Source organism: Mauremys reevesii, linkage group 4 (assembly GCF_016161935.1).
Source record: "Mauremys reevesii isolate NIE-2019 linkage group 4, ASM1616193v1, whole genome shotgun sequence".
NCBI classification, from domain to species: domain Eukaryota; kingdom Metazoa; phylum Chordata; order Testudines; family Geoemydidae; genus Mauremys; species Mauremys reevesii.
Window position 1 is genome coordinate 118,437,476 of NC_052626.1, and position 13,601 is coordinate 118,451,076.

Below are 13,601 nucleotides of genomic sequence, written 5' to 3' on the forward strand. Positions count from 1 at the left end.
TCTGGGGCAGGGCTCTTTATTACAGCCACCGCGCTCACAACACCCAGTAGCAGAGATGAACTGGGGGGCCAGTGGGCCTGCTACCCAGTGGGCACAGGGCTGACCCCTGTCTCCCTGCTGGCCCCCATTCCCGCCGATGAGATCCTGCTCTGGGCAGATCCAGGAGCAGTGAGCCAGCTCTTGCCATTAACATAACTTCTGCTTGTCTTGCCTCCAAAGGGTGTGCAAGTCAGCACAGGAGGGCCCCAGGGACTTGCGGGGGGGGGGGAGGGGGAGGTAAAGTGAGGGAGGTGGCAGAGTCATGCACTCTGGCTCTGTAACCCTTCCAGCACAGCACGCAGAATGGCTGCTGCTGCCACGGCCCCTGGGTCCGGTAGCTCCAGGCGGGCCGAGCTGATGTAACTGGCCCTGCCAGCGCCTGCTTCCATGTTCTTGGTAGATTCAGCCGCAGCCTCTGCACTCTGCCAAGAGACCATGGGAGGGAGCAGGTCATGGGCGCGAGTGTCCCCAAGGGACACGGGGAACACAACTGGGTCGGGCATGCAGCCAGGAGCCGGGGGAGAGGGGCTTCCCTCTACAACTCTCCCTATGCCCCTTCATCCTGCCCCCCCCCGAGCTGTGCCAATGCCCCCTAATCCTGACCCACCGCTCCCCTGCTATCTCGGCCCCTCCAGAGCTCTGCTGACACTCATCACCCCCTGCTTTTGCAAATCGCACCATAGGAATTTTCCTGCCCAGACATAGCCGGGGTCTGTGTTTTATATTTCCATCAAAGAGCCATCCATGGGCACAGTACCCCCCATGTCTCACACTAGGCGCTGGCTCAGTTCTTGCTAAGAGCCATTCACCCCCCTTCCTGCAGCTTTTTCAAGGTGCTCAAGCGCTAGCCTGCCCCAACTCTGCTCATGAGACCAACAGGGTCATAGCCCCACATTCAACTCCCCTCATGCGGCTTTGGAATCTGCTCACAGGCCCACTTGGCTTCAAACTCCACCCCTTCACTAGCTCCTCCCTGTCCCACCAGAGGAGAGGGGCCTGGTGGGAAGTGAGCTCTCATACCTGGACTGCCTTGGCCAGCACTGGCAGCAGGTTGGCACTAGGGGCCTGCAGGGCACGCAGCTCCTCAGCAGCAGCACAGAGCGAATCCAGCTGCCCAAGACACAAGTGGGAGGAGTGGTGAGGGCAGGGCCCCTGGGAGACGGGGCAAATGGCTGGGGTGGGGGTTACTGAGCAGAGGTTGCCCCATGGATCCCTCTGGGGCTCACCGGGGGGCAGTGCCTGCCTGAGCCAGCAGGGGGCAGTGCCAGATAGGGAATACCCCTCTGTATCAGCACTGAATGGCCTCCCTTGCCCTCAGTGTTGCCTGTAGATGGGAGCAGGCCCAGCACCAAGAGGGTCCCCAGTGGCTGTGTAACAGGCATGGGCAGAGCGCACCATGTGCCCAGGGGGCAGGGCAGCTGCTTGTCACTCACCATGGTCCTGTCCCCGGGCGCAGCTCCCCCGTACCTGGCACAGAGAGCAAAGGGATCAGTAGCGAGCACAGAGCAGTGCCATGGACCCACCGCCGAGGGGTCATGGGCCGCTGGTGGGGTGGGAATGCCTCATTGCCCTTCCCACTTAGGATCCCCCCTCTCCTGGCAGGGCCAGGCACTGCTGCAATTTCCCCCTGGACCCGCGTGACTCTCCCACCCACCTTGTGGGCTCTACTCACCGCTGCATGGCTTCGATGCCGGCCTCCATGGCAGCAGCCCAGGCCGCGGGGTCGCTGCGGCTCTGCAGGGGCTGTGCGGCCGCCGTCAGGAACAGTCCATACAGCTACAAGGGAAACGCCAGGCTGCTCAGCAGCAGTGCCGCCCTGACGCAGGGTTGTGGGCACAGAGACAGCAGGGCTCCTACTCCCCCAGGGTGATGAAATACCATCCCTCCCACGGGGCGATGTTACACAGGATCCATATACCACCCCCAACCTCCCCGCAGGCCTCATATCTTCCCACAAGGGTCATAACATGCCCCCCACCAAGGGGGAGGGGGCAGGGATCAGCTCAGCCAGGACAATACTACCCAAGTCCCCATCCGCGGCACTCACCGCCCCCGAGGACCCCCCCATCTTCTCTAGCAGCAGCCTGGCCAGGGTGGAGAGGAGCTGGGATGGCCGGGCAGGCAGGGGCGACAAGTTCAACCACTCCTGTATGGCTGGAGACACGACACCTCGGGTGAGAGGCAAAGGGGCTGAGGGTTGGCTCCCACCAACCGGCCTCACCCCAGGGAGAGCGAGGGCTTCGGGGGGCGGAGGGATCCTGAAATCCAAAGTCCTCAGGGGAGCCAGCCTGGGACCCCTGCTCTATGGGAGTCTTGGGGGAGCCAGCCTGGGACCCTGTACCCCTGGGGTGGTGATGTGGGGGAGGGGAGCCCCATGGCCAGGGGATAATGGAGATGGAGATGGTTCCTGGAAGTGACTTTAGCCTTGGTGAGCAGGCAGAATGCTCTCAGTGGGTGCACCATAGGCAGTGCCAGGGTGACTACCCCTCCCCCAATGCAGGGTACCTGAGCCCCAGTCCCCGAGGCTGTGGGCACTGGGAGGTGGCCAGGAAGCAGATGGAGACTCCTCTATCAGAGGGGGCTGGTTTGGTCCTTCCTGGCCAGGACTGGATCAGAACCGTCCACTTTGGACTGAGATGCTCCCCGCCAGCTCCTCTGCCCTCCCACAGAGGGAAGGAGGCCACCCCGCAGAAGCCAGCAAGCTGGGATCCCTGTGCCTGTTGTGAGCCCCAGCCCAAGGGAGCTGCTATGGATTGTGCAACAGTTGCTGGGCCCCAGCACTGACCCCTGGCGGCCCGGGCATGGGTGCTGCCACAATCGCCGTCCCCCGCCGCGCGGTCCAGCTCGTTGAGCTCCTCCTGCAGGCCCAGCAGAGTACTGCACACCCGCTCCAGAACCAGCCGCACCTGCTGGGAGGCTGGTGCTGAGGGAGAGAGGGGCTGGTTAGATGGGGGAGGAGGTGCCTGGCTGGGGAGGAGGTGGTGGGGCTGATCCTGTGACACTCACACCTGTGCCCTTGCACACACACACTGCCTGGGCATTAGATCCTGTGACACACGCATGCCCATGCCTGTGTGTCCCACTCAGCCTCACCCCCATTTCAGCCCAGTGCCCTCTGTCCTGGCATCGCACAGCACACTACTGATGTCAGCGAGTCCAGGAGCACAGACCCCCATTTCCCCCAGCCAGGCAACAGCACCCTGTCCTACAGATGGGGAAATTGAGGCACAAGGGAGAAGTAAATTGCCTATGATCACAGAGTGTCAGCTGCTCAGATGGGAACACCTGCCCGCCCATAATCTACCCACTAGACTGTACTCCCCTCTCAGTGCTGGGATAGAACCCAGGAGTCCTGCCTCCAGCCCCTGACTCTACCCACTAGACCCAACCCAACCTCCCCGAGCTGAAGAGATAACTCAGGAGTCCTGATGGCCAGCCCTTCCTCAGTCCCATGCTCCCTCCCTGCAGCAGGAATACCAGGGCTGCTTGGTGTCTGTCCCCTCACCCATCTCAATGCTGCGCCCACTCTCTTTGCCCTCAGCAGGCAGGGCGATAGCAGGGCCTTGGCCAGTGTCCCCAAAGCCCTGTCCGGTGATGGCCAGGAACAGGGCCCCGCTCCGTACCTCCAGCTGGGACAGGCTCCTCCACCGTAGGTCCCTCGTCAGGTGCAGCCAGCACTCTGCTCCGGCCTGTCACAGGCACTCGAGCCAGGTTGGGCCAGGCCACAGCTGTGGTCTTAGCATCTAGGGGGAAGTAAGATGGCAGGGTCAGGCCCAGAATCCCAGCCCCTTGTAGGGCCTGGCTCCCAGCCGGCAGGTGGGGAGGGCTGAGAGATTAGTGCAGGGTTAGCCAGGGAACACAGGGCCCTCTCTACCTGTGGCTGATGCCCAGCCCCAGGACATGTGTGACGTTATTGATATAAATTGGGACCATATAGAACATGGGTTGCAACCAAGGTCCTGCAGTGGCACCAAATCTTAGATAAAGGGGGTCATCTAAGGTGTCTAAGACCAGATTATGGGTTGCTGATTATAGTTATGCTGTCTATATGTCTGTATCATTTTTAGTTGAAGTTATGAATGTTGGCTCTATGCTGTCAGTATTTCAAGTTGGTGCTGTGCTTCTGGGGGAAGCCTCCCAGACAAGCTGGTGTTAGCTCTGCCTAGCCTGTTTGATGGCCCATTAAAGGCCATCGGCTACACAATGGACCCATGGAGAGAAGGCAGACACGCCTTGTGACTCAGCAAAGTATGCAGGGACTGGCTCATGTGACTCCAGGCTCCATTTTGCTGTAAAATTCCACAGTGAAGACAAAGGGATTCTTACACCTGGAAAAGTCTATATAAGCCTAATGCCTCATCTCCATCTTGTCTTCAATCCTGCTTCTGACCTCTGGAGGGACTTTGTTACAAACTGAAGCTCTACACCAGGGACTGAGGACCCATCCCAGCGGGGGATGCATTCCAGAGACTTAAATTGAACCTGCAGTTTACTCCAGCACTGCTGCAAGCCTGAACTAAGAACTTTGCCATTACTGTATGTAATTGATTGCATTTAACCAATTCTACCTCTCTTCTCTACCTTTTTCCCTTTGTAAATAAACCTTTAGATTTTAGATTCTAAAGGATTGGCAACAGCGTGATTTGTGGGTAAGATCTGATGTGTATATTGACCTGGGTCTGGGGCTTGGTCCTTTGGGATTGAGAGAACCTTTTTCTTTTATTGGGGTGTTGGTTTTCATAACCATTCATCCCCAGGACGAGTGCACTGGTGGTGATACTGGGAGACTGGAGTGTCTAAGGAAATTGCTTGTGTGACTTGTGGTTAGCCAGTGGGGTGAGACCAAAGTCCTTTTTGCCTGGCTGGTTTGGTTTGCCTTAGAGGTGGAAAAACCCCAGCCTAGGGCTGTGACTGCCCTGTTTAAGCAATTGGTCCTGATTTGGCACTCTCAGTTGGGTCCCGCCAGAATCGCTCCGTCACAGTGGCGTAGTCGTGCTAGGATCCACAGAACCAGGTCAATTAAGCTTTGGGTCAGAACCCCACGCTATCCAAATTTTAACTTTGGGATTGAGAGTTTGGTTGGTTAAAGATCAGTGACCATGAGACAGAGAGCATCAGGAAAAGCAAGGAAACTGCAAGCCTTGAGAGACAGCCTGCAGTTTGATTATGAGCAAGAACTGGCAGAAATTCGAATGGAGAAAGAGGCTGATGAGAGAAAGAAAGAAGTTGCTAAGAGAGAAGAAAAAGCTCGTAAGAGGCGTCTGGAGCTGCTGGCTGCTGAGGAGAAAACTCGACAGATGCAACAGGAGACAGCTAGAATCCAACTCCAAGTCAAAAAAGCAATGGAAGAACAGCAGAGACTGTATCCTCTTGAAAGTCCAGTTTGTAACAATGTTGGTATGTTGTATAACTCTGAGCAGTTGTCTGGGGGTAACCAAATGTACCCCAACAATGCCACCTTTTATGTCAATGCTGTTACTGTGGGTTCAGTAGGGGGTGGCCCCATAAATTGTGGCAGTGCTATGTATGAGAGTGTAAAAGTCAATGGTAAAAGCTGTTTAGGGCAAACTATGGCTTCTAACATCACTCTTGTTAGAGCGGATCTGGTCAAAGAGGAAGATTATTTACCAAATCAGAGTGTGAATGTTGTGATCCTCTGTGAGTTTACTGTCCGTGTGCCTTTAGCCAGAATCCACCTTGAGTGGAATGGGGCTCAGCATGAAGTGATAGCTGGCGTCAGGAAGTTATTGCCTAAAGATCTTTTAATTGGGGAAAATGTTAAAGATTTGTTCAGTCCAGGTAGCCAGTCACAGGAGAGGAATGATCTTAAACCTGTGTCTATTGTGGGCAATGATTTGCCTGAGGTGGGTTGCTCCAAAGGTTTGTCTGTGCCAAGAAGCAGTGTGTCTGGGAATGAAGTTTCTGAATGTCTGTCTGATGTCTCAGAAGTGAATCTGGAGTTAGATCAAGAGCAGAAAGATCTCATTGGTGAGGAAAATGTTTCTCAGGAGCAGATTAAAGTAGATGGTCAGGTTAAATCCCTAACTGAGGAAGGAGAGGGTAAATTTGTAATGGGTAATGGATTGTTGGCTAGTGCAGCTTGTAGAAGTAAACCTGAAATGGGTAACTGTGATTTGCTAAAAGTAGCTCAGTGTAGTGAAAAGAGCAGCAGCTTATCTGTTGGGAGAGGCAATGTGCCTAAAAGGGGATTGTGTAGAAATCCGCCTGTGGGGCCTGAAGTGAGTCTAAGTGTAAGTGAGACCCAGAAAGCGGCTGTGGTTGCTCAGGGAAGTGTTCCTGTAGAGCAAGCCCTAGGTGGAGAGGGGAAGGGCAGAATTTCTGAGAGGGGTGAATTGCTGCTTAGAGAAGCTCCTAGGGAAAGGAATCCTCATGGTAGCCTGTGCAAGCAGTTTACTGCAACTGAAGGGTGTAAAAGTGATTTAATCAAGAAAGTTTCAGTTCCTAACAGCCAGAAATTTTCTGTTGTGAATGGATCCACTGACTTTCCTTTTGAGAGATCCAGTGTGGGCAGCTTTGAAAAGGTCTCAGGTGGAGTAGAAGCTGTTAAGGAAGTTGAGCAGCCCTATAACCACCTGGCTGTGTGTGGCCAGCTTGTTGGTGGGGAGACAATGCTGTTGGGACAGGAATGTCTCCATGCTGAATCTGTAAGTGAGCAGTCTGTGCTTCAGGATCTGAGGACAGATTCAGTTACTGGTGTTTCAGAGCAGAACAGTTGTATGGCTAAATGCTTGAGGAGGCAGGGGAGAGCAAGCCAGCTCTCACCCTCAGACTCTTTGGATTTGTGTGGTATCTCTGTGAGACAAAGTCCAGCCTTGGAATCCATAGCAGCTGAAGAGTTAAAAGCTAGTGTCTGTGTTGATGCGAATTACTTGGCTGGCAGGGAGAAGACAGAATTGCTAATAGCTGTTAGCACAGAGGGCCCGCCCCATCAGCCAGTGAATTCTGTTAAGCAAGAGAAATCAGGGTTTAATCCAGAAGGAAAGAGAAGACTGAATTTTGCAAAGGGAAGCCACAGGTTAACCCTAAAATGCCCAAACTCCAATGGTATTGAGCCAAGGGTGTGGCATGACAAACATCATTGTAAATGGACACTTGCAATGAATTTGTTGTTATTGCTAATGCTAATTTTTGTAACTAATGTGTTGCTATTGCCAAGAACTGTAAAAATGTACGATGTGCCTAATCTTTTGGAAAATCCCTTGAACATGTTGAAAGGAATACATGAAAACACACTTTATGTTAAAGGGCCTTGCTATACTGATGTTTCACAGTTAATGCCTGTAAACAGTATTGGAACTTTTCACAGGGGAAGATACATTCCAGACCTGATGTGCTGTATGAGAGGGGAAACTGAGGCACACTACCATATTGCTTTCATGGCTAAATGCCAAGATTCCTGTTCTATGAACAACATCAATATCTACATTGGTGTAATGTTAATTGGGTTCCAAACATTGGCCAAAGCTGGTATGGATAAAGTAGCTGTTTTCTTTAGCTCTTGGCAAGATCACATGAAACATACAGGAACCATGCTGCAAAAGCTAACCAAGTTATACCTTGAGTTTGTAAGGAGATTCATTCATGTTATTGAACATGACTTTGATAAACCATTTCGGTTATACACTGGTACGGCCTCTAGCCCAACACTAGCTGTAGTGAGACAGACCCAAGGAAAGGGGGCTCTTGGGATGCAGTCAGCGATGTTTTGTCATCCCTTCCTGCATCAATTTTGCGTTGGGGGTGTGACGTTATTGATATAAATTGGGACCATATAGAACATGGGTTGCAACCAAGGTCCTGCAGTGGCACCAAATCTTAGATAAAGGGGGTCATCTAAGGTGTCTAAGACCAGATTATGGGTTGCTGATTATAATTATGCTGTCTATATGTCTGTATCATTTTTAGTTGAAGTTATGAATGTTGGCTCTATGCTGTCAGTATTTCAAGTTGGTGCTGTGCTTCTGGGGGAAGCCTCCCAGACAAGCTGGTGTTAGCTCTGCCTAGCCTGTTTGATGGCCCATTAAAGGCCATCGGCTACACAATGGACCCATGGAGAGAAGGCAGACACGCCTTGTGACTCAGCAAAGTATGCAGGGACTGGCTCATGTGACTCCAGGCTCCATTTTGCTGTAAAATTCCACAGTGAAGACAAAGGGATTCTTACACCTGGAAAAGTCTATATAAGCCTAATGCCTCATCTCCATCTTGTCTTCAATCCTGCTTCTGACCTCTGGAGGGACTTTGTTACAAACTGAAGCTCTACACCAGGGACTGAGGACCCATCCCAGCGGGGGATGCATTCCAGAGACTTAAATTGAACCTGCAGTTTACTCCAGCACTGCTGCAAGCCTGAACTAAGAACTTTGCCATTACTGTATGTAATTGATTGCATTTAACCAATTCTACCTCTCTTCTCTACCTTTTTCCCTTTGTAAATAAACCTTTAGATTTTAGATTCTAAAGGATTGGCAACAGCGTGATTTGTGGGTAAGATCTGATGTGTATATTGACCTGGGTCTGGGGCTTGGTCCTTTGGGATTGAGAGAACCTTTTTCTTTTATTGGGGTGTTGGTTTTCATAACCATTCATCCCCAGGACGAGTGCACTGGTGGTGATACTGGGAGACTGGAGTGTCTAAGGAAATTGCTTGTGTGACTTGTGGTTAGCCAGTGGGGTGAGACCAAAGTCCTTTTTGCCTGGCTGGTTTGGTTTGCCTTAGAGGTGGAAAAACCCCAGCCTAGGGCTGTGACTGCCCTGTTTAAGCAATTGGTCCTGATTTGGCACTCTCAGTTGGGTCCCGCCAGAATCGCTCCGTCACAACATGCCACCACCGGAGGCACCGAGACCAAGGGCCTGAGGAGCTGGGCATCAGCTACTCTGCACGTGTGCCAGAAGGGGCCCACTGCCACCAGCCTCAAGAACCCCAAGAGCATCGCTTCCCCCACATCCCTCTCATGGGGGAAAGATGGACCCTCAGCCCCTCAACCAGGCCCATCAACCCACATTTCATCCCCAGCCCTCATGCCAGCAGGGAAAGCCTCACCGTGGGTACCTCCTCTGCCCCTATTCCCTGTATAACACCCAGCTCAATGCCAGGGGGAAATAAATGCCCCAGGGTCTCACCGATCAGTCCCAAGAGCTCATCATCTGCCAGCAGGAGGGTGAGGGAGACACCGGCCATTTCCAGCGCCGTCATGAAGGCACCAACCAGAGCTCGGGCAACACAAACACCTCGGTCCTCTGCGGCGAGAGGGAGGGGAGACCGTGAGGAGCGGAACAGGAACCAGAGCTCAGGAGTGCAGTGGGGGACCCAGCAAGGGGACTGCAGGGGTGATGGAGGAGGGGTTGGAGTTGGGGAGGGAGGGAAAGAAGCAGTCCCCTCTCCCCGACCCTCAGCAGGACCGTGCAGGGAGATCAGGGGGTGAGGAGTGGAAGCTGAATGACCTCATGGGATGATCCAAGCCCAGAAATCCAGAGCAGAGAAGTCCAGGGTGCAGTGCGGAGGGGCCCTAGGCACACAGCTGGGGAGCATTATACACACAACCCAGGCACAGCCTCTACCCATGGGGAGGAGGGGAGAGACGCCCTGCATCCCCTCCCATCTGAGCCCCTCCCCCTGCACTGTCCGGTGCCTGTCCCCACCCCACCAGCTCTGGGCCGGGCCAGGCCGGGCACTCACCAAGGCAGCGTATGGCCGCACCGGCCACCACACCCAGCTCCAGGAAGGACAGGCCACCCAGGTTGTTCACCACCAGCACCACAGAGGCCCCTGGAAGGCAGAGGAGAGTGGGTGTGAGCCCTGCCCTGGACAGGGGGAGGCAGGTCAGGGGAGGGGGTCACTCACCGGGCTCCAAGGCCACGCGCGAGGCGTTGGAAGGGCTGCTCATGTGATCGAGCATCATCTTGACGATTTCGTCCGCTGGCACCATCTGCAGGGAAAGGAGGAGATGAGTGAGAGCAGGGCGGTGGCAGGCTCGAGGGCAGGCGAGGGGGGAGCCAACCTACCTTCATCCTGCGCACGCCTGCCTCACCATGAATCCCTGTGGAGACAGGAAGGGTCACCAAGGCCTCTGACTGCCCGCATCCCCTCTGCCAGCACCTGATCCCAAACCAGAGATGGGGCCTGGGCAATGGGCACCCACAACAGTGACCAATGGGAGCCACCTGGCCCCGGCCCGTAACCCCCTCCAGTCAGCACGGCCGCCCAGCCCGTACCCAGGACCCTAAACAGTGGATTCTTAGGCACCATTGACAATGAACATCTCAGGCCCATGGGCACCTGGGCCCTGTAGGTGTCTGGGTACCTGGACCCCCTTTGGACCCAAGCACCCAGTCCCCACCTGCAGAGAGACAGCCACAGGTTGAAGGGAGACAAGGGCAGAGGGATGCAGCCAAACTCAGGACAGGTGCAAGGTGACAGACACATAGACAGACAGATGTGGCAGCAATTCCTCACCCAGGCCCAGCTCTAGCTCATCCTGAGCCAGCTGAAAGGTAGGCCCCGAGCCAGGGACGCTGCAGGGGGACAGGCTCACGCCCAAGGTACCTGCATGGGGAGGGAATGGAAGAGTTAACTCCACCTTCGCCAGTGACAGGTACATGGAAGCTGGGCCAGAGGGATCTTTCCATGTTTTCAGGGAGAACGACTCCAGGCTGTAATCAGCACAGAGCCCTCTAGTGGGAGGAAGGCAGAGATTATTTGGCAGGCCTGGGGCTGTGCAGGGGCAGGTGCCAGGTCTAGAAGAACATCTAGGCATGGGGGCACCATCTAGGTTGGGATCTGAGAGCAGGATCTGCTGGCTGAGACATCCCCAGGGGGAGCCCCCTATTGTGGGGCCACATCCCTCCCAGATCCCCTCCCTCACCAATTGGCAGCTCCTGGACACTATGGCGGGAGGTGGTGCCAACCCCAGCCCATGCCAAGAGTCCCTAAGCACTCACCCATGGCTCCTGCAGCAGCTGTCACCCTGCGAACAATCTCCTCCAGGCTCGCCCCTGCCTCCGACAGCGCCCCAGCCACCTGCCAGGAGAAAGGCTTTGTCAGTGCCAACTCAGGAGGCTGCTCCTCCCTGTAGCCAGCCCTGATCCCATGGTGCAGGCCGCAGCCAGGGCTAAAACCCAACACAGAGCAAGGCATCTGATTAGCACGTGTGCTGCTGTAGCACCCACAGGCCCCAACACTGGACCAGGCCCACTATGCTGGGCACCACACACACACAAAGCAAAGAGATGGTCCCGCCCTTTGAGAGCTCCCAATCCATGGATGAGACAAAGTGGATGCAAACAGAAAAGGTCTTGTGACGATGGCACTGGGCTGGGACCCAGGACACCTGGGTTCAATATCTGCCTCTGCTACAGACTGCCTGTGAGAATCGCCCCAGGTCTCTTCCACAAAAGGGGGAGAATGACACTTCTTTGGCCTGTCTTGTGCATTTCCATCATGCGTCCTTCAGGGCATGGACTCTCCTTGTGTCTGGGCAGCACCTGGTACAATGGAGCCCTGATTTTCTGGCCCCTACTTGCTATGAGATACAAATAAGCCACTGCAGTAGTGACTGCCTAGGGACGGGTATTTCACCAAGCTAATCATCAGAGATAACCATTCCCCTGCAACTTAAAGCAACAAACTCACTGCAGACAGCTCTGTGCCTGGATTCAAACACTCCCTGGTGTGTGGGCAGAGCCTGCAACCCAAACATCACAGCTTCCTGCTGGCCTCAAAGCCTGTACTGGACCCTGACTAGATGCACAAGTGAAAGTGATCAGGCTGACTGTCCTGGGAGAGCAGAGATGGGGTCAGTTACAACCCCACCAGCTCCAGGGGAGCAGGGACACAGGCCTGTGTATCTGACTGATAACATGACTGTCTTTTAACCCCAGGGTCTGAGGCTTCATCCCCACATGGCAGAGTCTCTGGCACTGCAACTGGGGCCCTGGATGTGGACAACTAAATCCCCTGGACAGGAACGGCTGATCAGCCCCCTTCAGCCTATCCAGGAGATTTGACCCCAGCAGGCAGAGCTAGATCTGAGGCTGCTGGGAAAGTAATTGAGGTGGTTTTGACCTGCAGTGGGCCCTGCACAGTGAGTGGTCACTGGGGACCGATCCGCTTACAGTGTTATGAACGCTGTGCCGCACAGCTCTGGCACAGCTAGTTGGCACTGGGGAGCTCTCCCATCCCACTCGCCTTGTGTATGAGCACCGTGCCACACAGCCCTCTTCTCCCTGCCTTCTTCTGCGTGGTGAAAGCGCTGTCGTCACCCACCACCACCATCTGCACATTGGCTCCCTCCGCCCGTGCCTGCTCCAGTGCCAGCCCGAAGTTCAGCCGGTCCCCAGTGTAGTTCTTCACGATCAGCAGGGTCCCGGCTGAGGGAGACAGAAGGAAGTGAGGTGCCCCAGTTACTCTCTGCTACTCTTAGGAGGAGAGACCCTCCCACCTGACACCGCGTTGCCGTACCTGAGCCAGCCTGCGTCACCGCCCGGATCGCTGCCAGTATGCTTCCCACTGCGGGAGAGGTGAAGACTGCGCCAGCCACCACTCCGGTGAGCATCCCCTTCCCGATGTACCCTGGGAAGGGAGGCAGAGAGTGTGTCCAGTTAGGGGCCTCAGTGGGAGAGCCTCACTTCCAGCATGCACTGCTTCCACTCTGACCTCCCTGCTTCCTGTCATGTCTTCAGCAATGGGATCCTCCAGTAGCGCCAACCCCAGCACACTCCTGTGTAGCAGGGCCCTGCCATCCACAGCCAAAGGCCTGCAGTTGTACCTCCACTCTGCATTAGTGACTCACCATGCTGGACAATAAGATTGTCTCCTGAGCCCTAGGCTGGTAATCCAGCCTCAAGCTCCCCCGCTCCCCAACCATGCCTCCAGCCTGGCCCAGCTCCCTGGCTCCTGGCACCGCATACCTGCATGTGCGGGCTCATGTCCCGACCCTCCTCCAGACAGCAGCGCCACCCGTCCCCGAATGTTCTCCAGGTCGGATCGCAGTGCCACCCGGTGCCCTTGCAGGAGCTGGATGGCCGGGTTACAGGCAACCAGCCCAGCCAGCGCATCGTCCGCAGAGCCTGGCACCGAGTTCACCAGCTTCTTGGAGACCTAGGAGGCAGCGAGAGAAGGGAGTCATGCAGCTCCTGACGGCACTTTTGTGGGAGGGTGTTACCTGGGTAGTTAGGGGTAGATGAGTTACTGGAAACAGATATGCTTTGAATACACAATTGCAGGGGCTCAAACAACACTGCTCTGTTGGGAGGACTGGCTGGCTAGTGAGGGAGGAGGATATGGACCACGTGACCTTTCCTCTCAAGGGGGTGCTGGCTCCCATCCAACCCAGGGCAGCGGGACTGGCTGGCTCAGGGAGCTGAGGAATGGGATATGGTGCCTTTCCCCTGCAGGACACTGGGAGTTCCTTGTTACGGGGGAAGCAGAGGCATGGTTCCTCATAGGTCCCTATTACCACACCATCCCTATCTCCACACCGCCATCCCTTATTGCCTTATGCTGACACTCCCCTTCTTGCACAACCCTGGGCCTCTCCAAT

At 55.2% G+C, this 13,601-nt stretch overlaps 1 protein-coding gene across 9 annotated transcripts in view; it reads right to left on the reverse strand.

Annotated features, from left to right (window-relative positions):
- Nucleotides 1-13,601, reverse strand: part of TKFC (triokinase and FMN cyclase) — a 15,028-nt gene continuing 1,427 nt past the window's right edge. For 6 of the 9 annotated variants that reach the window (XM_039538495.1, XM_039538490.1, XM_039538489.1 and 3 more), the window contains 16 exons: nt 12,970-13,159; nt 12,521-12,631; nt 12,248-12,429; nt 11,002-11,080; nt 10,517-10,606; nt 10,066-10,100; nt 9,905-9,989; nt 9,740-9,829; nt 9,184-9,300; nt 3,663-3,782; nt 2,825-2,962; nt 2,087-2,193; nt 1,712-1,815; nt 1,473-1,506; nt 1,060-1,149; nt 300-461 (listed from right to left, as the gene is read on the reverse strand). In XM_039538495.1, the coding sequence (XP_039394429.1) occupies nt 300-461; nt 1,060-1,149; nt 1,473-1,506; nt 1,712-1,815; nt 2,087-2,193; nt 2,825-2,962; nt 3,663-3,782; nt 9,184-9,300; nt 9,740-9,829; nt 9,905-9,989; nt 10,066-10,100; nt 10,517-10,606; nt 11,002-11,080; nt 12,248-12,429; nt 12,521-12,614 (1,527 nt within the window). In that variant the 5' untranslated portion in view covers nt 12,615-12,631; nt 12,970-13,159. Of the gene's footprint in view, nt 462-1,059; nt 1,150-1,472; nt 1,507-1,711; nt 1,816-2,086; nt 2,194-2,824; nt 2,963-3,662; nt 3,783-9,183; nt 9,301-9,739; nt 9,830-9,904; nt 9,990-10,065; nt 10,101-10,516; nt 10,607-11,001; nt 11,081-12,247; nt 12,430-12,520; nt 12,632-12,969; nt 13,160-13,601 lie in introns of all 9 variants that reach the window. The other 3 variants (XM_039538488.1, XM_039538494.1, XR_005598412.1) reach the window with 3 other exon arrangements.